The sequence below is a fragment of the Lichenostomus cassidix genome, unplaced genomic scaffold, assembly GCF_008360975.1.
Source record: "Lichenostomus cassidix isolate B80296 unplaced genomic scaffold, HeHo_3.0 HiC_scaffold_43, whole genome shotgun sequence".
In the NCBI taxonomy this organism is placed as follows: domain Eukaryota; kingdom Metazoa; phylum Chordata; class Aves; order Passeriformes; family Meliphagidae; genus Lichenostomus; species Lichenostomus cassidix.
In genome coordinates this window covers 756,951-783,444 of record NW_028147635.1, presented here as the reverse complement: position 1 = coordinate 783,444, position 26,494 = coordinate 756,951, and the positions used below count along the sequence as shown (strand labels likewise).

At 52.0% G+C, this 26,494-nt stretch overlaps 2 protein-coding genes across 6 annotated transcripts in view; one reads left to right on the top strand and one right to left on the bottom strand.

The window, feature by feature from the left end:
• The window catches only part of LOC146421070 (uncharacterized), a 391,077-nt gene that overhangs the window by 182,836 nt on the left and 181,747 nt on the right, over positions 1–26,494 (top strand). For 2 of the 5 annotated variants that reach the window (XM_085047612.1, XM_085047611.1), the window contains 2 exons: positions 9,124–9,202; positions 9,390–10,357. The exons of 2 other annotated variants lie outside the window; for them this stretch is intronic. In XM_085047612.1, coding sequence (XP_084903738.1) covers positions 9,124–9,202; positions 9,390–10,144 — 834 coding nt within the window. In that variant the 3' untranslated portion in view covers positions 10,145–10,357. Of the gene's footprint in view, positions 1–7,864; positions 8,078–9,123; positions 9,203–9,389; positions 10,358–26,494 lie in introns of those variants that run through there. One more of the 5 variants, XM_085047613.1, reaches the window with a different exon arrangement.
• The window catches only part of LOC146421075 (uncharacterized), a 79,515-nt gene continuing 78,508 nt past the window's right edge, over positions 25,488–26,494 (bottom strand). Inside the window, exon 5 of the mRNA XM_085047646.1 lies at positions 25,488–26,458. Coding sequence (XP_084903772.1) covers positions 25,864–26,458 — 595 coding nt within the window. The 3' untranslated portion in view covers positions 25,488–25,863. The remainder of the gene's footprint in view (positions 26,459–26,494) is intronic.

Sequence of the window (26,494 nt, the reverse complement as noted above, 5' to 3'; positions counted from 1 at the left end):
GGATTTACAGGGGTAGAAGTTACTAATTTAGGGGGGCTAGAAGCTGAATAATAATCTTCTGGAACTTACTTAGGTGGCCTGAGTTTGGATAATGATTTACTAAGAACTGCTTGCTGAAAACAATATATCACTTGCTTAATGATTTTTGCCTACCCAGTAAAAGGGAGGATATAGAAAGGAAAGCCAAATAATTGATAAAAATTACTGAGTTTGACTGAACATCCTGCTCTCAGACCTCAGAACTGGCTCAAGTGAGTTCTAAGGTTTGGACTTAGACCAAGAACCAAGGGGGCATGTGCAAGGAACCAAGGTGAAGAGTTCATCCTGAGGAAGACTACTAACTTTATCCCTCATTTATTTTCGGGACCCTTGCCCACAATTAATCTGTGACACTGAGCTTGTGTGAGCATATTTAAATGAACTTTGAACTCATTATAATACAAAGCTGGGATAGGTAATGAGTATGTATAGAAGCATTGTGTAACTTTATGCATATGTAACCTAATGTAAACCAAGTGAAGAGCTGCTGACGGTGTGCATGCCTTTGGAGGGGCTGCTGCCCATGCACCCCAGCTGGAATAAAAGCATACCTACTTCATAACTTTCTGAGTTGTGGAGTCTATCAGTGCTTCACCATGGCAGACACTGCAATGGGCTGGGATTCCAGTTTCCAGCAAGGAAAAGATGTTCCTGCCGTTGAAGGCAGAGCTCTTGTGAGACTGAAAGCCAAGTGGAGCAGGATAGTGCAATGAAATTTTACTGCCTGCCTATCTTGGCAATGACTCAGCTGTGATAACTCCCTTTGAGGAAGCACCAGCACAGTCCCACCCAGCCTGAGGGGTCATCTCTGCTAATGGGCCATGGTGAACTCATGGAATCAAGGGGCCATTGTGACACAGTGGGGCCTCATGGAACCCAGGAGTGCGTTGTGACACTACGGAACCTCATGGAATGAAGGGGACACTGTGACACTGTTGGGCCTCATAGGAACTCAGGAGACCATCGGTGACAGAACAGGAGCTCATGGAACCTGTGGAGCATTGTGACACTGCAGGGCCTCATGGAAGCAGCGAGACCATTGTGACACTGAAGAACTTCACAGAACCAAATATCCACTGGGACACGGGAGGGCATCATGGGAACTAATGAACCATTTTTGGCAGTATGGAAGGTCATTGGATCAAGGACACATGGTGATAAAATGTCATCTTAAATGTCCATTCTGACCCTGAGGATCCAAGGAGACCATGGTGACACTACAGAACCTCATGGAACCATTATTCCATTGTGACACTGCTGGGCCTCAGGAAGCCAAGGAGATCATTGTGACACTGGGGAACGTCATGGACCCAAGCGGCCATTGAGACACTGGGGAACCAAGGAGTCCATTTCTGACAGGATGGAAACTCATGGAACCAATGGACCATTGTGACATTGCAGAACCAACACAGCTGCTGGACCTTGTCACCTGGCCCTGCACAGCTCCATTGGGAGGCATGGCAGGACCAGCACCCTAGGAGCCTCAGGAATTCTGCTCCGGGATCAATGGCACACACTGCAAGGGTCTGGAATTCCAGTTTCCTGCAAGGAAAAGATGTTTCTGCCCTTGAAGACAAAGCTCCTCAGAAGGAGGAGCCAAAAGCCAAGTGGAGTAAAATCTTACAATGACATTTCACTGCCAGCCTTCATCACTTCATCCATGGTTGTTTTAGCTCATGGACTGGGAACAAAATCAGCAGAGGGTCTTTGGCTGGCAGCTGCCCTGGCTAAAGAGAGACACTGTGAGAGAAACAGAGCAGGCCAAGAGAGGCAGAAGAGAAAGGAGGGTGAAGCATGGCATAGACTCCACAACTCAGATAGTTATGAAGTAGGTATGTGTTTATTCCAGCTGGGGTGCATGGGCGGTAGCCCCTCCAGAAGCATGCACACTGTCAGCAGCTCTTCACTAGGTTTATATTAGCTTACAGGTTACATATGCATAAAGTTAGACAAAGACCCTATACCTATTCATTACCTATCCCAGCTTCGTATTATAATGAGTTCAAAGTTCATTTAAATATGCTCGTGCAAGCAAAGTGTCTCAGATTAATTGTGGACAGGGGTCCCAAATAATTAATGATGGGAAAATCAATAGTCCTTCTCACGATGAACTGTTCACCCTGTTCCCTTGCACATGTTCCCTTGGTTCTTGGTCCAAGTCCAAGCCTGAGAACCAACTTGTACCGGTCCTGGGGTCCAAGGGCGGGAAGCTTGGTCACACTTAGTGGTTTTTCTCAATTATTTGGCTCTCTTCTCTCTATCCTCCCCGATACTAGGTAGGCACAAAATCATTAGGCGAATAATAAGTGGTTTTCAGCAAGCAAATCTTAGTAAATCATTATCCAACCTCTGGCCCTCTAAATCAGTTCAAAAGTTATTATTATTATTATTACTATCCAGCTTCTAGTTCTTTTAAATTAATAATTTCTATTTTACCCTAAATCATATGGGAGTGTTGAGGGTACTTTCTGCACCTTGTGACTCAACAAGACCTTCTGTGAGAAATTTTGGGGTGGACCATGACCCCCATTCCTGTCTCCCTGAGCCACTGGGAGGGAGGGGGGAGAGAATCAGGAATAAAGTGAGACCTAGGAGGGAGGCAGGGATTGGGAAAAGGTGGGTTAGGATTTGTTTTACTTCTCATTTTTCCTGCTCTGATTCTGACGGGGGATAAATCCAATTAGTATCCCCCAGTCGACTCCCCTTTGCCCAGAATCCATACAGGATCTCTTCCTGCCCTTATCCCAGCTCAGGAGCCTTTCCTTGTATTTTTTCCCCACCCAGGTGTGGAGGGGAGAGGGATGTAACAGATTTGGGGGACACCAGGAATCCAGCCAGGATCATCACACCACACACAGTCATGGGAATCAGCCAGAGGAGCCCATTTACCCCTGAACAAAATCCAGAATAGGAGAATTTGGGGTCAGGGAGAAAGTCAGATCCATCAGGACACCCATGGTCTCAGGGACACCCAGAGATGAAACAGCCATAAGCCTGAAATCTGGCTCCATGGAATGCCTGGAATCCTCCAGGATGATCCTGTTCCTTGCCTCTCCTGATGGTCTAGATGAGGGGATTCAGGGCTACCTCAGTACATTCATAGATGAGCTGTGGTGAAGACTATGGGGGGAGCAGGTGGACACCCTGCAGCCCATGGAATCCACAGGGGTGCAGAGATCCACCCACAGCCCATGCCAGAGGAGCTGGTGGATGCCTGGAGGAAGCTGTGGGAGTCTCATATAAAGAGTTAAAGCTGTAAAGGCCTTGCAAGGGAGAGAAAGGCCTTGGTCCTGGGGTGGAAGCAGCCTGGCCTCAGCTCGGGAGAGTCTGCACCTTATGGACCAGAGGACTCACGTTGCAGAAGAAATTTGGGTGGGATGTTGCTCGTGAGATTGGACCCATGCCAATGAAGTTCCCAGAGGACCGTCTCTCGTGGGGGAGACCCCTTGGCTAAGTAGAAGACTCGTCTCCCCGACAGACTGACCAGAGAACAAACCCCTTACCCTGTCCCTGCCTGTGCTGTTGGTTGGAAAGAGGGAGGGGGGTGAGCAGAGAAACTGCTTCTTAAGAGGGAAGGGGTGAGAGCAGAGAAACTGTCTTAAGAGAGAGAGAATGAGCAGACACAAATAGTATTTTTAGTAGAAGAATTGTGGTGATGAATAGGTTTATGGGTTTGCTCTATGGACTAAGAAAATACCCCAAACCCTGTCCCCTACCCGAGCTGTTGGTTGATAGGAGGGAAGGGAGTGAATAGAAAATGGGTTCTTAAGAGGGTTCTTATTTTTACCACTCATTTTTCCTCCGACTCAGTTAGGTAATTAACTCACTTTGCAACTTTAAGTTTGAAGCCTGCTTGCCCTTTTTTTCCATGCATCCCCTTGTCAATGTCCTATCTCACTTAACTCATGAATTTGGTGTGTGTTTAACAGGATTTTTTCCTTTCCCCTCTCCTGCATGCCTGCGGCAAGAGAGAGCAGGGGTGCCTGGCCTTTAGTCAGGGTCAAACCCCTACATGTGATCTCTTGGCTCTTTGGCAGCCTGGAGATGGCTGGAACATGCCCAGGGGGCAGCTGTGACTGTCAGTGACTTCCCAGCCCTTTAGGAGGATGGAGAGTGCAGGGATGTCACCATGGAGCCCCTGTGAGTGCCTGTGACCTGCCAGCTCCTTAGCAGCATGGAAACACGTGGCATGTCACCCCTGAGACCCTGTTGTAGACTGCAATCTCCATGCAGGTGGTTTGGCAAATGGGAGACTCTTGGGATGTCCCTATGGAGTCGCTGGGATTGTGTGTGTGCTGTCAGTGTTCCTTCAGAGAACAGTTCAGGGGCAACAAAATTATCAATAAACTTACTTAAGAACACATTCCATACTAAACAGCCAAACAAATCAAGGATAAAAGATTTTCAGCCCAGGGGACTGGCTGTGGGTGTGGGAAAGCACCTGGGATGAGTTATCAATCAGGGGCAGACCAGGAACAGCTGGGACACAGGGAGCTGCCTGAAGGAGGGGTAACTGTGGGCCAATTATCAGAGGAGTGATATAATGCCAGAGGCCCATGATCAGAGGGCTCTCAGGGAGTGGCTCTTAGCAGGGAGGCTTCACACCTTTCTGCAGGCATTCAGGAACTTGGTTGACAAACAGGACAGACTGGCAAAAGACTCTTGGATTCCCCAGCCAACAGTATTGTTCAGAGGGTGAAACAAGCCTAAGGTAAGAGCTGTGTAGCTTTTTACTCTAAACCTATGCCATGGGCTTGTGCTGAGCAAGATACACAAGTGGTTGGGGGAATCCTCTGCTGACTGAGTCCTCCCTCCAACTTCATCTTGCCTAAAATTTTCTGGAGCTGTAAAATGGGGCAGTTGATATGTTTATTCCAGGGAATGACTGGCAGCCAGACCAGTTCTTTAGACTGGGTTGATCTGGTGTTCAGAAGGGTGGGGGTTGACCCCCCCCCGGACCGATAAATTGCTGGACCTGATGTCCAGAAATTCACAATCTGCCCCTCTGTGATTTGGTGGGAAATGAAACAGAGCTGGTGAGATTGGAATTTTATAACTCGGGATTGTTTTGTTTGACTAATGAGAATGTACATTTTACCCATGCTGTGGAAGGATTTGGCCAGGCTGCTGGAGGTACACTAAGATCTTTGACCTAAACACAACATGGGAAAAAACAGCTGCCGCCAGAGCACCAGAGAGAACAGTGGCAGAAGAAACAGTGACGAACCAAAGGGTGGCACACCGAGCACATCCCACCCTGGACCAGCAAACAGCACTGATTCAGCACGAGAGGACATCCAAATGGTGATGATTCCCAACAAAAATTCAGCCTGTCCATGCTGTGGGACCCGGATGCGCCGTGCGTCGGGCTTGACTGAACACCTGAAAAGAGCCCATGGGAAAAGCAGGGTTTGGTTTCAGTGTGCTAAGTGTGGTAAGCAAAACACTAACTTTCATAGTGTTGCTTGTCACTATCCCAAGTGCAAGGGGTCTCCAGCTGGGGGGTGGATCTGTCATGTCTGTGGTAGGAATTTTTTGACCAAGATTGGCCTTGGTCAACACAAGAGTCATATGCATCCTGTGACCATGAAGCAGGAAAGGATGGCTGCATCCCGCCCCAAAAAGAGCTCTGCCCGAGGAGCACACAAAAGAGTGTGGACAAAAGAGGAGGAACAGCTTTTGATTAAACTGGAGCCACAGTTTGAAGGAAAGAGAAACATAAATAAATTAATTGCGGAACACATTCCTTCAAAAACACCTAAGCAAGTAAGTGAAAAAAGGAGACTGTTACACAAGGGACCAGCAAGGGACCAGGAAAAAGAGGCAGAGATGACTTCTGAATCAGAAGATGATGAGGAGCAGCTGGGGAACATTGACCCCAGGAGGGGCAATTAATAGTAGATTGTGTGACAAGTAGCCTCATTCAGACTCATTATTTGGAAGTGTCACACATGTAAAGATTTTCCGATTCCAGTAATTAATTTCAGATGGATTTCCTTCTGTTCCACGGCAAACACAAAGTGCTATCCTTGTTAGACTTAGCCATCACTTTTGAAACCTTTTCATTTTAAAGACAATTATTTTGGTCTGATTTACATATGGGTATATATCAATTTTCCAAATTTAGATTTAAGTCTATACGGTAATTACTAATGTGGCCATTTTTTTATATGTGTGTGTTAAAAAGGGTACCACTCTTTTCTTTCTGGCTTACTTGCCCTCTTGCATCTGAAGGCATACAATTATTACAAGGTTCTGCTATGACAGCTGGGACTGATCCAGGAACAACCCTGTGGGTAACACTGTTCTGGGAATATAAAAAAGGAAACTATTTAATTAGTTTAATTTTGGAATTTTTGTGTTTCATTGCAGCTTTTAATGGATTAACTCTTTATTTTATTGTCTAATATTGTTCTTTTGTGTTCCTCTTTGTCTGGAGTTAATTTTATTCAAATAAAAGGAGCCTCTGGCTGTAGATCTCACAGTTGCAAGGGTATTCAGCAGTTCTTTTTGCTTCTGTGGCTTTAGTGGCTCCTTGTCTCACATCTGGACACACTTAGCTTTTTAGCTGATGAGGACACACTTGAGTGTTCAAAGTTGTTTATGATATTGAAACAAACTTGCACAATAATAACATGTGTTAGAGTGGGGAGAAGGATGAATTCCTGCTTCCTTTACCCCCCTTTTGGAAATTCTTCTATTTTCTGCTAGCTAGTTTCATATTGCAACATCACCTGTTCTGTTGATCAGCCACAGTTTGGTTGTTGCTCTCAATGCCAGCAGAAGCAGTGGCTGAAGCAGCAGGTGCTGACAGTGCCCCAAGCCCTGGGGCCAGAGGGGTCCCTTGGCTGCAGGGCTGGGAGGGAGCTGCCCCTTGTTCTCACTGTGCCTCACGCAAAGCTGGGCCCCTCACAAGTGGGGCAGCACAGCAAACAGGGAGCCTGCCAGTCTCTTCCAGCCGTGTCTGCTCAGAGTTTGGCCCTTGGAGCTTCAAGGGAAGCAAAGGCAGCTCTTCTGGTCCCTCTGGGTTGTCCCCATGTTCAGCAGTGCTGCTCCATCAGTCTGTGCACAGCGACAGGGAAAAGCCTCAGCTCTGCAGGGGCCAGGAGCTGCTGGGCTCTGCCTGAGCAGCTCAGCCAGCAGGAAGGGAGCTGCTCCACATGAGAACCAGGAGCAATGGACACTCATTTTTGTCTTTCAAGAAAATAAAAGGGAAAAGGAAAAAAAATTAGATAAAATATGAAAGATAAAAACAAAACTGAAGTGTGTATTGAAAATTCTTCTGTAACTTTGGATGAAGAGGTAACTGATTTTTTTTCTTTGAAAAAGAGAAGTCAGGATTTACTTTCTAAATATGCTGGTGGCATGGATCCGTCTTACTGACCTCAGCACCCTTTTAAAAAAGATTTTAAATATCGCTCACTGAAATCTCACTGCCAGCCTGTCCTGGTTACAGTTTAGCACTTTGGTTACACCCACAGAGTGCTAAACTGTAACCAAAGTGGTCATTCTGCTCCCCTTAGGTCCTTTCTGATGAGCTGCTGATGAGAGGTCGTTTGCAGGAGCTGCCCAGTGCACCCCTGATCCCTCAGGCTACGAGCTGGGTGTTAAATGAGATAAGGAAGAAGAGGCAAACCCTGCAAGGCAAAGACAGTTTTCTGTTTCTTCACACCAATGACTGAGCAGTGATAACTCCCTCCAGGGAAGCACCAGCACAGTCCCACCCAGCCTGAGGGGTCATCTCTGCTAATGGGCCATCGTGGACTCAATGGCACCAGCACAATGGGCAGCTGAGACAATTTAGACCATCAAAGGCTCCCCAAATATCCCATGACTCACAGGATGACATCATTGCATTGTCAGACTCCCTGCCCAGGTGGAGGTACTGAGCATTCCCACCTGAACCTGAGCGTATAAAATCTGGCTTTGGGGATGTGGGACACCACTTCCACTCAACTGATCCAGAGGAGGAGCGGAACTTCCACAAGACCACCATTTGGTAGGATCTCGACCATCGCTCTGACCTACAGGCAGCCAGGTTGTACTCAATCTTTGTGGGTTAAAAGCAGTTTTCTCTGTATCATTGCATTTATTGTAATCTCTTTAGTGAATTGTTAGTCTGACCTGTAATGTCTGTTGGGGCAGTTGAGTGGGATTCATTTATCCTGACAGTTTAGTTTAAATGAGCACAGTGGTTTTGGATGTTTGGAGTATGAATTACTTCCAAGCTGTGCCAAAAACATCCCTTGGGGGGTGTTGGTGTGTCCCTGGGAGGTGTTTCTGGGTGGTGGCTGCCAGCAGAGCCCCAGTGGTGGGCAGAGGGATGCAAGGACCCCCCTTGCAGTGAGGGTTGGGTTTCCCAAAGCAAGCACTGCCACCTCCAGCCCAGAGCCAGGGGGCTGTGGGACCCCCAGGGAGAACCAGATGGGAGGAACTGTGGGATGTCCAGAGTGTGGAGGATGGAGAGGGCAATACCAGGACCGGGGGACTGCTGGCAGTCTGGAGGAGAGGGAGTCTGGAGGTGGGGAACCCTGTGACCCCAAGGACCCCGAAGTGGGGAGCCCAGAGAAGGGGGAAATGCCAGGACATCTGGAAAATTCAAAAGCCTGGGGTGGGGGAGAGAGGTGACTCCTTGGACACCCACACCCTGAAGCACTTAGGGGAGAAGCAACCTATGGAAAACCCAAAATCCCCTGGCATCCCTAAGTGAGGGGACCCTGGAGGAGAGGGACCAGCATGACCCCAAAGTGGGGAGACTGGAGAGGAAGAAATCTGGGGATTCCAAGGACCCACAAAAGCAAAGGGAGGCTGGGGTCCATCTAGATGTGGGAAGCCCAATACATGCAGAACCCCCAGCAGCCAGGATGGGAGGGACCCCCAGAATTCCAAAGTGGAGAGACCAAAGAAGGGAACTCCTGGGATTGTTTTGGGGGTTTTTTTGTTGGTTTTTTTTTTTCAAAATCATAGTGCTCTGGAGGTTTTTATGGACACCAGATGCCCTGTGACTTCTAGAAATGGACTCGAGCAGGAGGACCTTCAAACCTAACATACATGCTTACACCTTGTTTTTCCCCTCCAAACCAGGATTTCCCATTCCCAAACCTTGGCTGGATGGAGGAGAAGGCTGTGAGGAAGAGGAAGATGCCCCAGGACAGCCAGGCAGGTGAGGAGGAAGTCACTGCCCCTTTCCCCCTCTTTTTTTCTCCATCTTCCAGCCCAACATCGTCCCTGGCTGCAGGACAACCCTGCTGCTGACACTGTCCTGCCAAGAATGGACTGAGGCGAATCTCCTTCCCCTTTCCTTTTGGCATGTAGGCAAATCTAAAATCCTCTCGTGTTTCCACCCCCAGGCAATGAGCTGGGAATGGAGACCATGGAGGAAAAATCTTCCCTGGAGAACCTCATGGAAGAGGCTGATTTGAACAGCTCCATGGCACAGGAGTCCAATGGGGAGGAAAAGCCCCGGAGATCCCACACAAGGAGAGGCTCCAAACCAAGCCCAGGGTGCTGTGAGGAGAAAAGACCCACCCTGTGCCAGGAAATTGGCCAGCAATCAAGCCAGAGCTATGAGCAGGTGGCCCATGAGCAGCTTCCCACTGGGGAGAAGCCCTACAAGTGCTTGGAATGTGGGAAGAGCTTCAGGACAAGCTCTCTCCTGATCCGCCACCAGATGATCCACACTGGGGAACGGCCCTACAAGTGTGGGGAATGTGGGACGAGTTTCACCAGGAGATCCCAACTTATCTGCCACCAGATGATCCACACTGGGGAACGGCCATATGAGTGTGGGGAATGTGGGAAGAGCTTCAGAGACAGCTCGCACCTGATCCGCCACCAGAGGATCCATACTGGGGAGAGGCCCTACAAGTGTCCCAAGTGTGGGAAGAGGTTTCAGAGCAGCTCTAATCTCCTCCTCTATGAGCGGATTCACACACAGGAGAGGCCATTCCGCTGCCCTGACTGTGGGAAAGGCTTCAAGCTCAACTCCACCCTCATCATCCACCGGCGCATCCACACCGGGGAGAGACCCTATGAGTGTCCCGAGTGTGGAAAAGGCTTCACCCAGAGCTCTCACTTGACCAGACACCAACGGAGCCACCAGTAAGAGAAGCCCTGCACAAGCCCCGGCTGCAGGAAGAGCTTTTTCTTCTGCTCCAGCCTTATTACCTAAAGCCTCATGGTTTTACTGCTCTTTGGGAGGGGTGTTTGGTGTTCAGGAGCTATTCTGGATGATTTGGTGCTTCTGGGTATTTGGTACAGTTTCTTTCTCCATTTTGTGTTTGAAAAGCCAAGAGGGTTCATCCAGTGCCTCAAAACCAGTCAATTCCACTGGAAAGTATTCAATCTTACCCCCAACCAGCTCAATCCCTGCCCAAAATGACTCAATTCCACAGCCCCTCAGGGTGGGATGACATTGGAAGGGATTGGGCAAAGTGGGATGCAGTTCTGGTGGGGTGAGATGGGCATTGGGTGGGGCAGGATGGGTGGGATGGGAATTGGAGGGGAAAATAGGGCTTGGGAAGGGGGTCTTGATGTCCAGGAGGGGTGGGATGGGTTGGGGTGGGGATTGGAGTGTGGGGCAGGGTCTGGAATGAGACAGCCAAAGGTTGGGGTGATGAAGGGAGTGGAACTTGTTCCTGTGTGGGTTTTTGGGTATTATATAACATGATTATTTCTCATGAGCCTTGGGGCAATAAAGAAAAAGGAGGTTCATCCTTTTGGTGTAGTGCTGTGTGTTGGCATTTGGGGGTTGATTTCTTGTTATTGTTGTTACTATTATTTGTTTGTATTATATATTAGTGTTATACTTCTAAATGCCACCCATTGTTAATAGTGGCTGTATGGCAGCTCACTGGGAAGATTCCCTTCCTTCTCACAGTGGGATTGAGCTGTAGTCACTTCCAAGTTGCCAGTGGCTTCTGAAGACCCATAGTCCTATTTATGGTGGTTTTGGTGTGGTTTGGAGTTGGGGAAGGGTCTCATCCCCACACAGAGGTGCTCTGAGCCTGCTCTGCACCACATCTGCACTTGTGGCACACCACAGCTGCCCTGCCCTGGAGACATGGCAGGACTCCCTCCTGCCAGGGCTGAGGCTTTGCATGGCCTCTCATGACCCCTCATGTCCAAAGCTCTGTGCTGGCACTGGTCTGAGCACCAACATCACTGCAGCCCCACGGCCTTTGCTGTCCCCCCATGTCCATTCCCTGTCCCCGAGTCCCGCCCGGCTCTGGCAGCAGCAGGAGCCGCAGCGCAGTGGGCGCCAGCCTGGCCTAGCCAGGGCTCCCAGCAGGAGCAGCAGCAGCATTGCCAGCCCTTCCCAGCTGCTCCTGCTTTGGCTTCCACAGGGATTTTTCCAGGGCAATTCTGGAGTACAGCAACAATCACCCACAAACTGGTCACTGGGGTTAGGCCTTGGCCTTTCTGCTTCCTCCAACCAGCCCAGGCTTCTCTCAGCATTCCAGTTCCCTGCTCAGAGCCTTTGGCTTCCTGCAATCCTGGCCCCAAGGATCTGCTCTCACGAGTCCCTGGGGAGCCTTTGGCAGTCCCTGCCTTCAGTGGCGCCCAATGATGCTCCAAGGGACTTGGAATTTTGTTTCTGACTCCTTGAGCAGCTTCTTCAACCTTCTCTCAGTCCCGGAGGGTCACAGACTCAGCTCCACCTTGGGGTTCATTAAACTACAGAAAGCCCTCAAAAGTTCTTTCTCTGCCTTCCATCGTCTTCAAGTGTTCAGGGCTTGTACGGCTATTGGAGTCAGTTTGGTGTTCTTTTAAGGAGGAAGTTTTCAAAGTGCACCCATGACTTTTCTTTAACGTCAAGGAAATATTTTTTTATATTTCTGTTCCGAGAACACATGATAGAAGCATTCCCCAAGTGACTTTGATGCTGAATGTCTCCTTAGGAGGTCTGGGCATGTAGAAGAATGAGCCCCTTGAGGGCTGACCCTGTTGGGACAACCTGCTCCTCACCCCCAACCTCACCATGGCTGACATTGCCCACCTGGCACTGACATCCCTGTTCCCTGCATCACAAACTTGTCCCCTGAGCTCTGCAGCTGGCTGTCCCAGCCCACTGCTCCATGTCCCACCTGCTCTCCTCAGGGCTCTGTCTGCACACGGGCCCAGGAGGAGTTTTCCTGTTTGTGAGGAAAGAATAGAAAAGCCTGAGCAGGTTTCCTACACAACAAACCCCACTCAGGAACCACATGCTCAGTACAGGCTGCCTCTGATGATGTCACCTTTCTACCAGGGACAATGTGACCAGAAGTGATCTCTGTAAGCAGAATTCTCTGTATATTGAAGGAGAATTCTCTGTCCCTGTCCTTTCCCTTGATCTCAGTTGCAGATGGAAGTTGATGGTGCCATTCTCACCTTTAAACCCTCTTTTGAATACAAACAGATGTGCCCAAGAATGTGTTAAGCAGGTGTTGCTCAATGTTAATGGAAAGCTTTTGTGTTCCCAATGGAATCACAGAGATCATTGTGACACTTTGTGGCCACATGGAACCACAGAGACCAAAGTACTGATACTGCAGGGCCTCATAGATGAAGGGAGACCATTGTGACTCTGTGGCACCTCATGGAACCCAGGAGTGCATTGTGACACTACAGAACCTCATGGAATGAAGGGGACACTGTGACACTGTGGGGTCTTGATAGAACTCAGGACACCATTGGTGACAGAACAGGAGCTCATGGAATGGGGAGAGCCAGGCCCAGGGGACATGGCTGCAATGGTGATGGCTGTGAGGTCACTGCCACTGCAGCAGCCTGCTTGGCCCTCAGCTGACATTCTGGCCAGGAGTGTTGTGAGGTCACCCAGCACATCAGAGAACCCACACAACAGGAATTCCATCCTTGGGGAGAGGAGGGGTTTCACTATGTCAGGTGGCACAAAGCTCCTGTCCTTGGACAATTGCTGGGATGGGGCATCAACTTCTCTGGAAAAACAGTTGATGTTTTGTGTCAATCTCATGGTAAAAAGTTCCTTCCTTATAACAAATCTAAATGCACTCTCGTTTAGTTTAAACATATTGACCCTTCTTCTGTCACTGTAAACTTTGGGAAAAAATGACACTCCATTTTCCTTGCAATTTGACTAATATTTTTCCTTTGTCAAAACTGACTGGCTTGTGACACCACAGAGTAGGCTGTGACAGCCCACAGCAGGGTGTGATATGTGACATCATAGAGTGGTCTGTGGCATCACAGTGTGGCTGAATGACATCACACAGCAGGCTGTGAGGTCATAGAGTGGACTTGTGACACCACAGGGTGGTTATGTGACATCACAAAGGGGGCTGTGAAAACATGGAACAGCTGTGTGACATCATAGAGTAGGTTGTGACATCATGGAATGGGCTGTGACATCACAGGGCAGCATTATGTGATCATAGCAAAGGCTGTGTGACATCACAGAGGGGGCTGGAAACACAGGGTGAAGTGTGACATCACAGGATGGATGTGTGACATCACAGGAGGGCTGTGTGACATCAAAGGGTGGCTGTGTGAGGTCACTGGGGAGGTCACTCTGCCCCAGCCCCCCTCACAGTTCCCCCAGACAAGTCCAACGCTGCTCGTGCACAGCAGGGTCCCCTTTCCCCCCAGGTCCCCCCTGCCCCCCAGTGCCACAGCCTCCCCCAGAGGATGTTCCATGAGATCGATCCCCCAGAGCCTGACACGGGGACAGAGGGGACAGGGCCCTGTGGGGTGGGACAAGGGGACAGTGATGCCCTGGCAGTGTCCCTGTGTCCCCCAGGGTGAGAGCCTGGCCCAGGGCTCCTTCACCCTGTTACGAACGAGGGCTTGAGAGCACTTAAAAAATCCCCAGAAAGGGATCAGCAAACACCAGATTTAATATTAAGTACGACAGCACAACAAAGTTCCTTGGCAAGAGTCACTCTGCTCCTGACTGGACAGTTCAGGCACACCAAGGGAAAAAAGCAACAACAAAAGCAAGCAAATCCAGGCAATCAAACCAGAAATGAACCAAGAACTGTCCCTGTGTGTGTGTGTGTGTTTAGTTGGGTGTGTGACACAAAAGGACAGTGAGAGCAAGGATAAAAGGAATATGGCCTGAAAGCTTAACCGGCCTCAAACTTAAAAGAACTTAACTTCTACATTAACCTTAACTTATACCTTAAACTTAACAACTTAGCAAAAGAACAACCCTTAGCAGCATTTCACTTAGCTCATACCTTATGACTGAACCTCACTTACAGGCCTAAATCACTCACATATCCAAGGCACTTCAACACCTCCCAGAGCAGCATTTCTCCCCCATTTCCAGAGCACAGGCACACGTGTGTGCACACAGACAGAAAGAGGCAGTGCCAGGGAGCTGTCAGACATTGCCCTGGAGGGCAGGGAAATGCTCACTGCGGATGCTTTTGCATCTCCCCAGCAGGCGAAGGGTTGAGCCTGGAGGAGTGGGGGGATCGGCCCAGGGTCCCTCGTTGTTCGGGGATGCCCCAAGTGCAGCAAACGGGAGAGTTCCCGGCTCGGAGAGGCCCCACTCAGAGGGAGCTCACTGCTCCAGGAGAGCTCCAAGGGGCTCCTTTTGGAGCCCTGTTGATAGGGCCCCAAGAGATGGGCTTTAGTCACAGCAATGTTTCATCCTGGCTGCACTTCGCATCAACAGCTTTCTCTGACACTGTGAGAACAGGGATGTTGTGCCACTGAGGGAAGGAAAACAGTTCCCAAGGCTGCTCCTAAAGAAAGCAGGAGCTGGTTGGACAGCAGCAGTGCCTGGGAGCAGACAGTGTTTGTGATCAGCTGCAGAGGAGCTGAGCCCAGGGGCTGTTGGCCAAGGCTGAGGCCTAAGGAGCATTTCTCAGATCGCAGGGCAGCCTGAGAAGGGGAGGGAGGAATGCACCACCCCAGGGCCCCATGGAACTACAGAGACCACTGTGACAGTGTGGGGCCTTGTGGGACCAAGGGACCATTGGGACACTGCTGAGCCTCATGGAATCATGGAGACCACTGTGACATTGCAGGGCCTCATGGAACCAAGGGGACCATAGTGACTGTGTGTGGCTCCATGGAACCAAGGGACCATTGTGACACTGCAGGGCTTGTGGAACCAAGGGGCAATTTGACACTGCTGGGCCTCATGGAAGCAAAGGGGCCATTGTGACCCTACAGGACCTCATCAAACCTAGAGGCCACTGGGACACTGCAGCACCATAAAGAACCAAGAGTCCATTGTGACACTGTGGAACCACAGGAGACCATTGTGACACTGTGAGACCCCTTGGAGATGAAGGTCCATTGTGACATTGCAAGGCCTCATGGAACCATGGAGAGAATATTGAGATACTTCACAGTCTCAAGGAACCAGGGAGACATTGTGACAGTGCAGGGCCCTGTGGAACCAAGAGAACATTGTGACACTGTGGGGTCCCATGGAACCAAGAACATCATTGTTACACTATGAGGTCCCATGGAATCAAGGGGCCTTTTTGACACTGCTGGACTGCATGGAACCAAAGCTCCATGGTGACACAGAGTGGCCTCATGAAATGAGATGCTGCAGAACCAAATCAGATTATTATGACACTGCAAAACCCCATGGAACAAAGGGGCCATTGTGACACTACAGGGCCCCGTAAAGTCAAGGGAACATGGCACAGGTCTGCCTGGTTTGGTCTCCAAGGGGCCACCTGACTGTTCCAACTGACCTTGACATGTTGAGAGTCGCTTCTCTTGTGCCACTGAAACACTGGGGCACTCTGCTGTCCTTCCTGTGGAAATGAACTGTCCTTCTCCTCCAGGCACCCATGGCCAGAATTGGGATTGCACCACCACATTTCCCTCTATTCACAGACAGTTCCCATAGGAATATTGCCTTTTACTTAGAGTCCACAAACAACTGTAATTCCTTTCAAAGGTCTCGTTGAGAAAGTTGTTTGGGGCCTTACACCTGCACTCACCATTCCACAGCCCACATCCCACTGCTCCCAGGAGAGCCACAAGCATCCTGTGAGGCCACAGACCCCCATTCCCAGGGCATGGGAGTCAGGGCGTGGCTGTCCTGCTTGGCACAGCCCAGGCAGGGCTTTCATAGCCACATTCCACAGTTCATTTCCCACCTGGACCCAGTGGTGCCTCTGCATTCTGCTTCCCCAGCCCCAGGGATGTTCTCCTTGCCCCCATGGTCTCTTGGCAAGGATAGCCTCAGTGGTTGCTGCTGACATCCTCAGCAACTTGGAGGTTGCTGCTGAATTTTACCTCTCCAGAGGCTTTTTCAGCCTTTAGATCTTCAGGAATTCAATGCTTGAGGGCTCATTAACATTCAAAATAGCTTTGCCAGGCTCAGGGCCAGGAGAGAGGCCAGGCAGGGCTGGCCATTACTGGGAACAGGCCCTGAGCCCTGCAGCAGGATGGAGCTGGGGCATAACCAAACTCACCTGCAAACCTGGGCTGAGCAGCCAGGGCTGGCAACGGCTGGGGACAGAGGCTGGGCTGACAAATGTCCTGGGCCCCCTCCCTGCTCTGTCCATGCCACCATGGGGACAGAGTCTGGGCTGACAAATGTCCTGGGCTCCCTCCCTGCTCTGTCCGTGCCACCAAGGGCACAGAGCAGCCTCCTCTCTCGGCCACTTGCCTGTTTTCCATCCCTTCCCCAGGCCCTGGCTCTGCCCCACAAGCCCTGGGCTCAGTCCTCCCCCTGCACACTAACACAGGCTGAGATGGACACTGATGGGTTTCTCTGCCAGCTTCTCTCAGCCCAGCCCAGCTCCCTCCAAGCTCTCCCAGCTGCCCTGAGCTCTCTGCAGCACCAAGGGCAAACATGGCAGTGCTGATAACCAGGGAGACCACGGCCAGGTGAGGGAGGCATGTGGAAAAGGCTTTGTGCTGTCCCTGCTCAGAGGGGATCCTCAGCAAAGCCCTGAACATCTGCACATAGGAGAAAACAATGAACACAAAACAGCCAGAAGTTATCCAAGCAGTAATGACCATGAGCCAAAGTTCCCTGAGGCTGGAGTGTGAACAGGAGAGCTTGAGGATCTGGGGCACTTCACAGAAGAACTGGCCCAGGGCATTGCCCTGGCACAGGGGCAGGGAAAATGTATTGGCTGTGTGCAGCAGAGCAGTGAGAAAGCCACTGGCCCAGGCAGCTGCTGCCATGTGGGCACAAGCTCTGCTGCCCAGGAGGGTCCCACAGTGCAGGGGTTTGCAGATGGACACAGAGTGGTCGTAGCACATGATGGTGAGGAGATAATACTCTGCTGAAATGAAGAAAAAAACCAAAAATAGTTGGGCAGCACATCCTACATAGGAGATGTCCCTGGTGTCCCAGAGGGAATTGTGCATGGCTTTGGGGACAGTGGTGCAGATGGAGCCCAGGTCAGTGAGGGCCAGGTTGAGCAGGAAGAAGAACATGAGGTGTGCAGGTGGTGGCCGCAGGCTACGGCGCTGATGATGAGGCTGTTGGCCAGGAGGGCAGCCAGGGAGATGCCCAGCAAGAGGCAGAAGTGCAGGAGCTGCAGCTGCCACGTGTCTGTGAATGCCAGGAGGAGGAACTGGGTCATGGAGCTGCTGTTGGACATTTGCTGTGTCTGGCCATGGGGACCTGTTGATGGAGAAAAGGACAGTGACAAGTCAGGAGAGGCTGCTTTGAGCCAAAGCTGTGCCATTCCCTGCAGACTGTCCCACTGGGACTCATCCACCCGTGTTCCTTCTCTGGGAAAACCTTCATCCAGGTCCCTGCCTGAGCTCCACTTGTGCTGTCTGAGTGTGCCATGAGCAGCCAGGCCTGTGCGTGGGGCTCTCCAGGAGCCATCCCTGCCCTGCTGCCCTGGGATTGTGGCCATGGGGCAGAGGGACAAGGCTGAATATTCAGGATTTGTCAGGGGAATCCCTCCTAATGCAGATTTGTTAGGGGAATCCCTCCTAATGCAGAAAGGCTTGGTAGCATTTTCACTCACAGTTCCACAGGATAGCAGGAGGGAGTTTTAAGGAATGTTTTCCTACCCACACATCATTCCTGGTTTCTGAGGTCAGAAATCCCCAGCATTTTTGCTGTACTCAGAGTTTGCCACTGAGAGATGTGAGAGGCAAAGGGATTCCCTGTGGCTCAGGGCCAGGTGAGGGGCTGGATGGGCTTGTTCCCAACTGCCCTGGGTTTGCACCTTTGGCTGCAATCAGAGCACAATCACACTCCCCTGTCACCCTGGGAAGAAACCAGACCCTGCTGAGAGCAGAGGGATCACTGGATATCTCACCCCCTCCAAAGGTCTCTCAGCAAGGTCACAGCCCCTCCTTCTGCCAAGGACACTCACTGTTCCCTTGGCAAACCCAACAGCATTTCCTCACTTGTGGCATCTCTGCACTTCCACATGGGGCATTCAGGGAATTCTGAGAGGCTCTGGCACAGATTTTTACCCAGGAGGGAAGCTCAGAGCTTGGAAGGACACAGCAAGGAGATGCCCAGGTGTGCTCATGATGGCATCTCAGGGAGGGAGGCTCAGCTCCTTCCCCTTTCCCATGGACTGCTTTGCCCACAGCCCCACAGGTCACAGGGAAGCTTGGACACCCCATTCCCATGGACACAGCTGCCTGGGAGGAATCCCAAGGGCAGTGCCTGCCTCAGCTGCTGCAAAGCCCAGAGCCTCCCTGAGAGCACCAGATAACAGTGACAGTATCAGAGGAATGCAGAAACAAGAGAAGATGATGTGGTGCTGTGCCTGAGAGGGCAGGGCAGGGACAGCCTGGCACTCAGGACAGTGTTCCCTGTCCCCAGCTGTGCACGGCACCTCCCACACACCAACAGTGCCCTCCTGCCCACAGCACTGCTCTGTTCAGCTCCCTCTCCTTCCCTCATCATCTCCCTGTGCTGCACATGTTCCTCCTGAGAGGAGCCTTGTCCCTGTCAGCACTCACAGAGCCCATCCCACCCTCTGTGCACTCGCCCGGCCCTACAGAAACCTGCCTGTCTGCAGGGCCCTGCCTGGGGGAGGCTCTGTGTGCAGGTGGGCAAGGGCAGCTGGCAAGAGCCCTGCTGGGCCCTGCAAAGGTGCTGCTGCTGCTGTCCATGGGCTGAGCAGTGGCTGAAGGCCCTTGAGGAGGCTCCCAGCAGACACACTGAGCACCCAAAGGTACAGAGCAGGAGTTATTGTTCTTTGTGTCTGCAACCCTCGGCCCGGGAGCATCGCCCCCCCGGGACATCCCACAGGTGAGCGGGCAGGGGGAGCTCGGCCCAAATATCTTGGGCAATGCCTGGGGTTCTTTTTGGGAGGGAGGGATTTTTGGACCTTGTAGGACTGCAGCACCTTACCCCAAATATTTTTGTTGGCTGCCCGGTAGGGTTTTTCTTGGGGGGGGGAGGGCAGATTTTTGAATCTTGCAGGAGTCTAAAGGACAGTTGCAAATGCCCCTTGGGGGGATATGGGGGAGTCCCCAGCACGTGGGATTTTTAGGGGATCCCAGTGGCGTCTGCTGGGAGGGATGGGATGGGATGGGATGGGGCCTGGGAATCGTGGGATGTGGATTGGAGTGTGGGATGAAGTCTGGGGGAGGGGGACGGGTGGGATGGGGCCTGGGATGAGGCAGCCGAAGGTTGGGGGTGATGAAGCCAGGAGGACCCCAGTCCTTAAGGGCCTGTGGGGTATCCGGCAGCTGTGAGGGAGTTTTGGGGTACCCCTGATCCTTCGAGGGTGGCACTGGCAGTTGGGGACACGTGGCTCCGTCACCTCTGGACCCCACCTGCGCCCCCCCTCGCCCCCAGCGCCCCCGGGAGCGGAATTTGTGGAGGGGGGAGGTGGGGGGCGCGGTGAGAAGGGGGGCTGAGAGCCCAAATGGAGCGAAATGGGTATTGGGACCCCCAGAGTGGGCAGGAAGAGCCTGGAACCCCCAAAACCAATCACAGGGGAGGGAGGTTGGGATTGAGGGAATGATGATGCAAGGGCAGAAGAGCAAAGGAAAAGAGGGGGCTGGGACCCCCAAAGAGAGCGGGAGGGGGATGGGACACCCAAATGGAGTCGGGAGGGGTCTGTGGATTGGGAGAAGGATGGGAAAGGGGAGGAGAGGGAAGGGAAAGGTGGGGTTGGCACGGAAGCAGGGCAGTTCCATGGGGGTCCAGCCCTGTCCCCCAGCACTGGATCCCTGGAGCAATTCCCTGGGGCTCTGGGGGAGGTGGATCTGCACTGGGGGTCCCCAAGCCCCCTGTCCATCCCTGGGGCTGATTGGGGGGTTCCCCCCACCCAGCAGCCAGTGCTGCAGCAGCCGTGGGGCAGAGGAGGGTGGGGAATGGGGTTCTGGGGTGGGAGCAGAGGAGGAGCGGGAGGAAGAGGAGGGAGAGAGGAGGAGGAGGAGCAGGAAAAGGAGGAGCAGGAGAACCATGAGATTTCACCACCCACTGTGTCTGCAGCACCCCTGGCTCTGGGATCATTGCTCCCCCTGCATTCCAAAGGTCACCAGGGAGGGGGAGCTCACCCCAAAGCTGTCAGGGGCTCTCTGGGAGGGTGTTAGTTTTTGAGGGGTGTTTGGAGCTTGCAGATTCTGGAAGTTAGCACCAGATATCTTTGTATGTCCCTGGTGGGGATTTTTTGGGCCAGAGGGTATGTTTGGATCTTGCAGAACTCCAAAGCTGAGCCATAAATGCACCTTTGGTGGAATACTGGGGGGTCCATTTGGGAATTGCCTGCTATCAGCAGGACAGGACATCAGTTTTGGGGATCCCTGAGAGAGCTGGGAGGGTGGAATGTTGTACTCCCCAAGTGGAGAGAGCAGAGAGGGCCAATACCAGAGCTGGGGGACCCCTGGCAGCCTGGAGGGGTGGGGGAGGCTGGAGATGAGGCAGGGCTGGGACACTGTGACACTGAAAGGGGTGATGGGGAGAGGGGGAAACCCTGAGTGCCTGGAGTGCGGGGAGCCTGAAGAGGGGGACCCTGGGAGCCCTTGGAGCCAAAGCACAGTCAGGGAAGAAGGGACCCCTGGGAGCACCGAAACCCCACAGCATCCCTAATCAGGACCCAGGAGAAGGGGGATCCCCAGGATCCATGGGAGCCCCAGCAGCTTCGAGAATGGGCAACCCCAGAACCCCAAAGACAGGAGACTGGAAAGGGGGAACTCCCGGGAGGCTTTTTCTGAACTCATTCTTATTTTAGGAGGACTTTATAGACACAAAACACCCAGTGACTTCTAGAGATAGACTTGGGCAGGAGGAACCCCCAACCCAAGGCACTCACACCTTTCTTTTACCCAAACGAGGATTTCCAATTCCCAAAACTTGGCCAGATGGAGGAGGATGCTTTGAGGAAGAGGAAGATGCCCCAGGACAGCCAGGCAGGTGAGGAGGAAGTCACTGCCCGTTTCCTGCTCTCTTCTCCTCCATCTCCCAGCCCAGCATTGCCCCTGGCTGCAGGACAACCCTGCTGCTGACTCTGTCCTGGTAGGGATGGACTGGGGGGATCTTCTTCCCCTTCCCTCTGGCATGGAGGCAAATCCCAAATCCTCTCCTTGTCCTTCCTCCCCCAGACAACAAGCTGAGGAGAAAGACCAGGGAGGACAAGTCCTTACAGCAGAACCTCATGGAAGAGGCCATTTTGAGCAGCTCCATGACCCAGGAATCCAACTGGGAGGAAAAGCCGCAGAGATGCTGCACAAGGAAAGGTTGCAAACCCAGCCCTGGGTGCTCTGAAGAGCAAAGACCCACCCTGTGCCAGGAAGTTGCAAGAGCTTTAGCCGGAGTGCAGAGCTGGAGATTCCTGAGAAGCTTCATGAGACCAAGAAGTCCTATGAGTGTGGGGAATGTGGGAAGAGCTTCAGAAAGTTCTCCCACCTTATGGACCACCATCGGATCCACACTGGGGAGAAGCCCTGTGAATGTGGGGAAAGTGGGAAGAGCTTCTGCCAGAGCTCCAACCTGATCTGTCACAAGAGGATCCACACTGGGGAGAGACCCTATGAGTGTTGCGAGTGTGGCAAAGGCTTCACCCAGAGCTCTAACTTGACCCAACACCGATGGAGGCACCGGTAAGGGAAGCCCTGCAAGTGCCCCGAGTGGGGGAAGACCTTCATGCACTGCTCCGTATTCATCCCCCATCAGAGGACCCAAATTGGGAAGAGCCCTGGTGACCCACACTGCCAGTGACCCAGTGTTGTGGTTTGACCCTGGCCAAATGCCAGGCACCTACAAAATTTGCTTTCTCTTCTCTCCCCTGCTGCAGCTGTGCAGAGGAGAGGGAAAAAAAACCCCTAACACACACACACACACACATAGGGCTCATGAGTCGAGATAATGAACCAGGCAGGATGCACTGAAGGGTGAAACAGGCTGAGAACTTAAAGTTGCAACGTGACATATTGGTAACCTAACCCTAAACAGAGTCAGAGTAGGCAAATGGGAACTAAAGATAAGCTCTTAAGACACTGTTTCTCTGCTCACCCCCCTCCCACTGGAGACAGTCCTCTGTGAACTTCTTTGCCGTGGGTCCAATCTCTTGAGCAGTAGCCACTGGAATCTGCTGCCCCATGAGTTCTTGTCCACAGGGTTCAGAGCTCTGAGCCCAGGCCAGGCTGTTTCCATCCCAAGGAACAAGGCCTTTCCCTGCACTGGGACTCCCACTGGATCACAGCTTCCTCCAGGCATCCACCTGCTCCTCTAGCGTGAGCACCTCCCCACGGGCTGTGGGTGGATCTCTGCACCCCTCGTGGACCCCATGGGCTGCAGGGGGACAACCTGCTTCCCCATGGTCCTCACCACGGCCAGCAGAGGATTTCCAGCTCCGGTGCCTGGAGCACCTCCTCCCCCACCTTCTCCACTGACCTTGGTGTCTCCATGATGTTTTCCCTCACATATTCTCACCTCCTCCTCATCCTCTGTCTAAAAAGAAGTGCTTGTGGACATGGTTTTGATTTCTTCTTAAATATGATATCACAGAGGTGTAACCAACATCTCTAATTGTCCCAGACTTGGCTAGGAGCATGTCCATCATCTTCAGAGCCATCAGAGATTGGCTCTGCTGGACATGGTGAAAACTTCTAGAACATTCACACCGGACACACAGGAGCCATTTTTGTGCCCCTCCCCACCCACTAGCAAAAACTGGGCTGAGCAAAACCAACTCATGAGCACAGGGGTGAGTTTTCTCCCAACCCTTCAGCCACTTCTTCAGGCCTACCACAACAGCTTTTGAAGGGTTTAAGTTTCCCCTAGATGCTAAAGATATTCTTATCTTTAATAAGAATATTCTGGGCTAAGCAAAACTAACATACTCGGGTTGGGAAGGCACCTGGCTGGTGGCTTCTATGTCCTCCTGATTCCCTGTGGCCACCTGGACAAACACAGGGGCAGGAACATCCATCAGGACTCAGACTGACATCTGAAATTCATTGGGAAGAGCTGATTTATTAATGTTGCACCCTAAAAATTGTTACCTGCTGTGTAATTGTTTCTTCTGGTGGCATCAAGAAATGATGGATGATCTTGGAGGTCTTTTCCAATCTAAATAATTTCCTTCTTCACCTTGTCACAACAACCAAAGCTGAGGTAAAATAAAGAAATTAAACAAAGAGATCTAAAGCTGCACCATTTTACTGTGCATTTGGGGGTGAATGTGGGGTTGAGGGGAATATTCATGAGGATTTGGATGTTCTGGGGCTGCCCAGGCTGGGGGACAGGACAACAGTCTCATAGTTGTGCTGGCAGAATGTGTGCACCTGAGCCCATCTGTTGTTCAGAAATTCCGGTTTTCTGTCCCAGTCCCTGGCCTGGGTCTCCCCATGTGGGATGTGCCCCCCAAAGTGCCCAAATCACTGCTGAAGTGCCTGAGCTGCTCCCAGCTGTGGATGTTCCTGTCCACCAGCCTCTCCTGGTCAGTGCCATGGGGGGTGGGAGGGGTTTTAGGGAATCTTGGGTGGAATCTGCAGAGCTCAGGGGACAAGTTTGTGATGCAGGGAACAGGGATGTCAGTGCCAGGTGGGCAATGTCAGCCATGGTGAGGTTGGGGGTGAGGAGCAGGTTGTCCCAACAGGGTCAGCCCTCAAGGGGCTCATTCTTCTATGTGTCCACCCTTTCTTAGGAGACATTCAACATTAAGACCATGTGGTTTCTAACACCTCTTCTCTGAACTGAAAAAAATCACCCAACAAAAACCCTTGGATAAATAAAAAAGTCAATTGCACTTTGCAAATTCCCTACCTAAAAAGAACACCAAACTGACTCCAATGAGCTGTACAAACCCTGAACACTTGAAGACGATGGAAGGAAGACAAAGAACTCCTGAGGGCTTTCTGTATTTTAATGAGCCCCACAGTGGATTTGGGGCTGAATCTGTGACCCTCAGGGACTGAGAGATGGTTGAAGAAGGTAGTCAAGGAGTCAGAAGCAAAACTCCAAGTCCCTTGGAGCATCAATGGGCCCCACTGAGGGCAAAGACTGCCAAAGGCTCCCCAGGGACTCGTGAGAACAGATCCTTGGGGCCAGGATTGCAGGGAGCCAAAGGCTCTGAGCAGGGAACTGGAATGCTGAGAGAAGCCTGGGTTGGTTGGAGGAAGCAGAAAGGCCAAGGCCTGAGCCCAGTGACCAGTTTGTGGGTGATTGTTGCTGTACTCCAGAATTCCCCTGGGAAAACCCCCGGGGAAGCCAAGGCAGGAGCAGCTGGGAAGGGCTGGCAATGCTGCTGCTGCTGCTGGGAGCCCCGGCTGGGCCAGGCTGGCGCCCACTGCGCTGCGGCTCCTGCTGCTGCCAGAGCCGGGTGGGACTCGGGGACAGGGAATGGACACGGGGGGACAGCAAAGGCCGTGGGGCTGCAGTGATGTTGGCGCTCAGGACAGTGCCAGCACAGAGCTTTGGACATGAGGGGTCATGAGAGGCCATGCAAAGCCTCAGCCCTGGCAGGAGGGAGTCCTGCCATGTCCCCAGGGCAGGGCAGCTGGGAGGTGCCACAAGTGCAGATGTGGTGCAGAGCAGGCTCAGAGCACCTCTGGGAGGGGATGAGACCCTTCCCCAACTCCAAACCACACCAAAACCACCATAAACAGGACTTTGCATTCGAAGCCACTGGCAACTTGGAAGTGACCATACAGCTCAATCCCACTGTGAGAAGGAAGGGAATCTTCCCAGTGAGCTGCCATCCAGCCACTATTAACAATGGGTGGGATTTAGAAGTATAACACTAACAAAGAATACAAACAAATAATAGTAACAATAACACGAAATGAAGTCCCAAAAGCCAACACACTGCACCACACCAAAAGGATGAACCTCCTTTTTCTTTATTGCCTCAAGGCTCATGAGAAATAATCATGTTATATAATACCCCAAAACCCACTCAGGAACAAGTTCCCCTCCCTTCATCATCCCCAGCCTTTGGCTGTCTCATTCCAGACCCTGCCCCACACTCCCAGTCCCCACCCCAACCCATCTCACCCCTCATGGACATCAAGACCCCCTTCCCAAGCCCCATTTCCACCATTCCACCACTCCAATTCCCATCCCACCCATCCTGCCCCACCCAATGCCCATCTCACCCCTCTGGAACTGCATCCCACTTTGCCCAATCCCCTTCCAATGTCATCCCACCCTGAGGGGCTGTGGAATTGAGTCATTTTGGGCAGGGATTGAGCCATTTTGGGGTAAGATTGAGTACTTTTCAGAGGAATCGAGAGGTTTTGAGGTACTGGATGCACCCTCTTGGCTTTTCAAAAACAAAATGGTGGAAGAAACTGTACCAAATACCCCAGAAGCAACAAATCATGCAGAATAGCTCCCGAACACCAAACACCCCTCCCAAATAGCAGTAAAACCATGAGGCTATAGGTAATAAGGCTGGAGCAGAAGACAAAGCTCTTCCTGCAGTTGGGGTTTGTGCAGGGCTTCTCTTACTGGTGGCTCCGTTGGTGTTTGGTCAAGCTAGAGCTCTGGGTGAAGCTCCTCCCACACTCGGGACGCTCATATGGTCTCTCCCCTGTGTGGATGCGCCGGTGGGTGATGAGGTGGGAGTTGTGCTTGAAGCCTTTCCCACAGTCAGGACAGCGGAAGGGCCTCTCCTCAGTGTGAATCCGCTCATGGAGGAGGAGATTGGAGCTGCTCTGAAACCTCTTCCCACACTTGGGACACTCATAGGGTCTCTCCCCAGTGTGGATCCTCTGGTGGCGGATCACGTTGGAGCTCTGGTTGAAGCTCTTGCCACATTGTCCACACTCATATGGCCGTTCCCCAGTGTGGATCCTCCGGTGGATAATCAGATGGGATCTCCTGGTGAAACTCATCTCACATTCCCCACACTCGTAGGGCCGTTCCCCAGTGTGGATCATCTGGTGGCGGATCAGGTGGCATCTCCTGGTGAAACTCATCCCACATTCCCCACACTCATATGGCCGTTCCCCAGTGTGGATTATCTGGTGGCGGATGAGGAGAGAGCTTGTCCTGAAGCTCTTCCCACATTCCAAGCACTTGTAGGGCTTCTCCCCAGTGGGAAGCTGCTCATGGGCCACCTGCTCATAGCTCTGG